At 55.9% G+C, this 6,315-nt stretch overlaps 1 protein-coding gene across 1 annotated transcript; it reads right to left on the reverse strand.

Moving 5' to 3' along the window:
• Positions 1-2,595: 2,595 nt before the first annotated feature.
• On the reverse strand, positions 2,596-5,349 carry ADRA2A (adrenoceptor alpha 2A). Its single transcript, XM_003787168.3, has one exon. The coding sequence runs from the start codon at positions 5,335-5,337 to the stop codon at positions 3,946-3,948; it is 1,392 nt and encodes a 463-aa protein (XP_003787216.1). The 5' UTR covers positions 5,338-5,349; the 3' UTR covers positions 2,596-3,945.
• Between the last annotated feature and the right edge of the window lie 966 nt (positions 5,350-6,315).

The raw sequence follows: 6,315 nt of genomic DNA on the forward strand, positions 1-6,315 counted from the left end.
AGCAAGAAGTATGACTCCTTAGAGGAGTTCTCTAAGGTGTATTAGCAACTCACCACATGCGGCAACAAAATAGAATTCATGTTAGGTGTATAAGGCACCAGGCTGGAAGTCATAGGGAACAGTGGTCTCAAAGGACCCTGGCATGGTGCACAGTCAGCCAGCTCTTCTGGTCTCAAGTAAGCGCATGAATACAAGGTGGGAGTTGAGGCTCCCTCCTGGCTCTAACACTGATTCAATTATAGATGTATATATAGATAGATAGATAGATAGACACATGATAGACAGAGAGAAAGAGAGAGAGAGAAGCTTCAGCCATATTGTCACCATTCTCTGTTCCAGCCTTTCAGCGTGGAAGAAAGTGAAGGAAGCCTGGTAGAGGAAGAAGTCCTGCCCATACCCAGCTCCAGCGAGGGCACTGCCCTGCCCCCAGCTCAGCGCATTTGCTGGAATAAATCTGACACACTTCAGATCCGAAAGCCACTGGCTTTTGATACCCCAACCAAAGTTATATAAATAGGACATTCGGTCACAGAGATAGATGCTACAGACTATTGCTTGAGCCCTTTGCAACAGTGATTCCTACCTGAACTCGGACACCCGGCAGCACCACTGGGCTCCAACCATCTCTCTCCCCTACTTCCCCCAGCCTCCATCCCTCTAGGTGGCACCATGGTCCACACCTCCCTCCCTTTCTCAGCCTCTGGGGGTGGAGAAGGGCAAACACTTCCCTGCAGACAGGGTAGAACAGAAGAGTCAACAGCCTGCAATGTTTGTATCTGCCCCTGTGGCTGAGACACGCCGAGGCCTGGGGGCCTGCCAGGCTAGCCTATTGTCTGGCACTGTTTATCTTTGGGGCGATGGGAGCCCTGGAGTGGGGAAGGAGAGGAGAAGCTGGGGTGGGGGCGGGGAGCAGGCTACAGTGCCAGACCAGGGAGCCAGCCTTGGCGCCAGGAGGCTAGTCTGTGAAGCTTCTGGGCAAAAGTCAGGAGCTGAGCGCCTGCCCACCATCCTGCCTGCAGGCTCGCAGGACCCAGGTAACAGTGAGAACTCCTTCCCGCCCTCAGAACACAGTCTTCCCTCTCTCCCAGACCCTTCATTGCCCAGATAGTTCCTCAGGGCTCTCTGCCCTCCCACCCCTCACAGACACACACCCCCTCACTGCATCCAAGACGTGAAGGGCGACGGAGACACTGCACGATCTGCGGAGGGTGCAGAGGACCTGATGCCAGGTGGCATCCACAGCTGGTCTGCCGGCAACGCCGCAGGTGCTGCGCCTTTGTAATCTGGCCTTCCGCAAACCCCACCCTAACACTTGTGCCTGCCCCTCAAACCCCTTCCTCCGCGTACAATCAGTGCTGCGTCTGGCTGTGTACACTGAACGACCACATGCCCGCTCAGCGGCTTCCCAGCAGAGGCAGTGGATCCACAGCACCGCCGCCCAGAGTGGCGGGATCCTCCCTCCTGGACCCGCCTCCACTTCCATCAGATGAGGCTCGGATTCCTGGATCTCCAGGGGTCCTTCCAGCGTCCAACTGCCCTAACCATAGACAGGACTCAACATCCTCCTAGACAACAGGGCAAACTTTTTTTTAAATACAGTGCCATCACTTTATTATGCCTAATGAAACAGACTTTTTTGATTATCTCTTAAGTGTATTTGAATCCGGAGCCGACTTTGATTCTACACCAGTCCAAGAAGGAGGATGTGTGGCTTTGGCCGGAGATCATTTGAGCCTCCAATTCATGGTTCTACTTAAATGTCTACACCACACTATGGGGTATATACTATGTGTATATGATCACACTTTAAGGTGTGACACTCACTTTGGAGAATATTCGGCACTTTTTGTGTATTCACCCCCCTTTAGGAGTGCATAGGGCATTCCCAAAATTGCCCCTACAGTTAACATACACAGAGAAAAGGGGAAATTGTAGCTAAAGATATCTTTATTTATGAAATAGTCATTATAAAATTTTACAAAGAGGTGGCAAACATGTAGAGAATATTTTGAAAATATTTTGTAAAATTTCATAATGACTGTTTTGTAAAGAAAGGTCATTTCGCTACAAGTTCCCATTTTTTCTATGTACCGTGACTTTAGAGGTGACTTTTGAGACATCTGTGTGTGTGTTATGGCAAAGAGACACTGAGGTACACACACACTTTGTGTAGAACTCCTCTGTGTGGAGCCTTGGGAGGCGTGTTAATGCTCTTACAGAGCTCTGCAGTCTCTGGGGTCAAGAGCACAGACCCTCGTACCAGATAAAGCTGGATACATGCATTTCCACCACTTGTCAACTTTGAGCAAGTCCTACTTGCCCTCTGAGGCTCAGTTTCTTCACCTGTAAAATGGAGATAACAACGGAACTTACCTCATAGGATTCTGGGGAAGATTAAAGGAGAACACCTCTAACAGACGCCCCACAGTGACAGCACAGCAGAAGCACTTAGCAAATGGTAGCTTGGCTATTGACAGCACGTTTAAAGGGGAGTATTTTGTAATGTACGTGTATTTTTTATTTTTTAAAAAAATACATAAAATTAGATGTTCCCAGAGTCTTAGTGTTTTTTGAAAACTCAGATATAGATAGGAGGACCATTCAATTCGTATTTATTTCACATTTGATCTGTAAACTTTTTTATTTAAAAAAAAATCCACTGTCATTAGCGATGTGTACTGACATTAGTTTTTCCTTAGTGAAATAAGAGTGCAGGCCTTGTATCGTCTCTAAAACACATAGAAACACAGATGTAAACACAGGTCTCCACCCTCCTCCCCCAACTCTGGCAGTCCATCGATGACAGATCTCAACCAGAAAAGCAGGGAAGGGGGAAAGAACACTTTTGATACCTAAGAGCTCTGGGGGCAGGACCTGTACAGTTTGGCAGGCTCATTTGTCTGTCCACACTGTTTACCTTGGGCAAATTGTATCAGGTTTGCTGTTTCCACATAATTTCCACTCCTCTGTGTCTAAAATCAACAGCTACAAGATTTCCCCTTAGTCAGCGCTTTCAGGGAGGGAGGGGGGACATACATACAAGATAGAAACATACATATTCTTCTTCAAGCAGTGGTCCTGGAGGGAGAAAGAGACCGTTTTGAAGTGAATTTACTGGGGTGGCCAGTGCATCTGAGGATAATGGCTTTATACACAGGGCTGATGCAAGGCAAGGAGAAGGTTCATTTCCTTCTGTCTTGGTCCATCCTTATAATATTTACATAGGAAAAGGCAATTATGCTGTTAGGCACAGGAAAAAATGGACAGAAATCTTTTCCCTGTCAGGAAATCTCAAAGCAAGTCACCAGCTGCTGGTGGAAAGGACATGGAGGGGCGTGACACTAGAAAACCGCTTGCATTGCAAAGGGACTTGGCCTGAACCAGACTCTGTGCCTGCTCTGGAGTGCACATCTACGGAAGGCCAGGATTCCAACATCAAAACCAGGGCCAAACGACAATGGGGACCCCCGCATGTACTATCAAAAATAGTGTATATTTACAATGTGGGGCTGGGGAGTGTGAGCAGGGCTACCCTGTGCTGGGGTTCTGTTTGTTTGTTTTCTTAACAAACAAAGGTATGGGGGCATTAGCCAGACTAGGTAAACCCCATCCATTAACCCTCTGGGAGACATGCCCTCTGTAGTCCAGGGTTTGCTCTGAAGAGCATGAGGGTCGGCCAGGAGAGAAAATGGAAACAATACTGATTTGGGACGGCCACCAAGAAGCCAGCTCCAGGTCAGGAGCGGCCATAACAACAAATGGCTCCAGCCAGAACTTTTCCTGTGTACCAACAGCAAGATGCACGCAGAAGCCACAGAGCAACCCCCAAGTCAGGAAACTCCAAGTGGGCAGAATTTGGGTTTCTGAGTGCAGGGCTACACGCGCCCCTCCTGGAAGCGGGTTGTCCGTGGCAGGCGGGAGTTCACGCGGGGCGCGGCGCAGTGTTCACACGATCCGCTTCCTGTCACCCCGGCAGAGGATCCTCTTGAAGGCGCGGCGGAAGTCATGGTTGAAGATCGTGTAGATGACCGGGTTCAGCGAGCTGTTGCAGTAGCCGAACCAGAAGAAGAACTTGAAGAGCGTGAGCGGCACCGGGCAGCCGACCGCCGTGAGCGTGTAGGTGAAGAAAAAGGGGAACCAGCACACCACGAACACGCCGATGACCACGGCCAGCACGAACGTGAAGCGCTTTTCGCGGTTCTGCCGCCCGCGCCAGCGCGACGCCTTGGTGCCCCCGCCGCGCTCCTCCCCCGGCCCGGCCGCCGGCGCCCCGGCCCCGGTAGCCCCCGGCCCACGCCGAGGCAGGCTGTCCCCGGGCTTCACCTGGCTCGCCCGGGCCTTGCCCTTGGGTCTGCGCTCGGACCTGCGGGGCCCCGGGGGCCGCTCGGCGTGCTCAGACGACGAACTCTCCTCCAGGTCCAGCGCGTCGGCCTCACGCGCCCCGGCCGGCGCGGGCTCCCCGGGGGCGCCGTTGAGCTGGGTGGGCAGCGGCTCGGCCTCCGCGCCCTCGGGGCCCGCCACGCACCCGGGGCTCAGGCCATTGGGCCTACGCTCGGCGCCCCTGGGCGGCGCGGCGGCGGCGTCCGGACCCCGGCGGCTGGGCGGCACCCGGGTGCGACGCTTGGCGATCTGGTAGATGCGCACGTAGACCAGGATCATGATGAGGCAGGGCGCAAAGAAGGAGCCGATGCACGACGAGATGACGTACCACATCTGGTCGTTGATCTTGCAGCTCGGCTCTGCCGGCTTCTGGCCGCCGCCGCTGCCCTTCTTCTCGAGGGAGATGAGCGGTGGAAAGGAGATGACGGCCGAGATGACCCACACGGTGATGATGATGGCCTTGATGCGGCGCGGCGTGCGCTTCAGGTTGTACTCGATGGCCTGAGTGATGGACCAGTACCGGTCCAGGCTGATGGCACACAGGTGCACGATGGACGACGTGCAGAAGAGCACGTCGAGCGCCAGGTAAATCTCGCACCACGCCTTGCCAAAGTACCAGTAGCCCATGACCTCGTTGGCCAGCGAGAATGGGATGACCAGCGTGGCCACCAGGATGTCGGCCGAAGCCAAAGACACCAGGAAGAGGTTTTGGGGCGCCTTGAGTGCGCGGCTCGTGAACACGGCGATAATGACCAGCACGTTGCCGAACACAGTGAACAGCATGAGCAGGCCAGCCAAGCATACCAACGTCAGCGTCACCTGCAGGGAGTAAGGGGTGGCCCGGGCGCCGCCCCCCGGCACCTCGGTCCCGTTCCAGCTCGCGTTGCCCGCGTCCGGCTGCAGGGAGCCCATGGGCGCGAAGCTGCCCTCGGCCAGCGGCTGCTCCGGGCGGAACATGAACGCGGTCGCCCGCTCGCCCGGGCCTGCTGCCAGCTGCCTTCCGGCCCGGCGCCCGTGGGTCCTCCTCTTCCTCCGGCGCCCCGCTCGCCCCGCCGCGGCTCACATAGGGAGGGGGCCGCAAAGAGGCTGGGCCCAAGCTGCGGGACCGCTAGCGGTCCATGAGCCCGGGTCCGGCGAACGGCGCCCGGCCTCCGCTTCGGACGCTCCTGGTGGGCGCCTTCCCGCTCCAAGCTCCTAAGCACAGCCAAGTTTTATTTCTAAGCGGCGGGAGAGAGTGGGGCGAGCCGATGAATAAAGAGAGATTTATTCTTCAAGAAGGGAGAACAAAAAATTATCGGTGGCCTGATAACTTGGAAAGGTGACAGTAAATTAAATATATATATATTATATTTATGACTCTTGAGCCTGAGCGAAAACAAGAAGTCTTACCGTGTGCGGGGCCCGCCCCCACCCCAGGAGGCAGCCGAGGGGTGCTGGTGCGGACTCGGGGTCCTATATGTCTCCTTATATCCCTGAAGCGATTACTGACTCTCTCCTTTCCCCCAGACGCTGCGGTGCGGCGCGGGCCCAGGGGCCCGGGGCCAGGGCGCGGACTCCGCCGCCTCTCGGAGCGCCGCGGGACTTCCAAAGTTGCGCGCCCTGCTGGGGCTGGGGCACAGCGCGCGGAGCTCGGGGGCGGCGGCGGCGGCGGATTGAGGGGTGTGGGGGCCTCATGAAGGCGCCCCCGTCCTCAGGCGGGCCGGGGCAGGTGAGCGATCGGCCCTCCAGGAGCCGCAGCCGAAGCAGGGGTTCTCCTGGGCGTTGGCCCAGTGGGCGGCGAGTGTGGCAGGACAGGCCGGGGTCCGAGGACAGCGTGAGTTGGGGCAGGAGCGCAGAGCTTGGGGTAGGAAGGCGCTGGAGTGGCGGGCGGCGGCGCGCCGGCTGCTGGGCGTCTGCACAAAGCCAGAGCCGCTGCTGCTCCGCTGCGCTCACGGT

Source organism: Otolemur garnettii, unplaced genomic scaffold, assembly GCF_000181295.1.
Source record: "Otolemur garnettii isolate 467f Iridium unplaced genomic scaffold, OtoGar3 scaffold00021, whole genome shotgun sequence".
NCBI classification, from domain to species: Eukaryota; Metazoa; Chordata; class Mammalia; order Primates; family Galagidae; genus Otolemur; species Otolemur garnettii.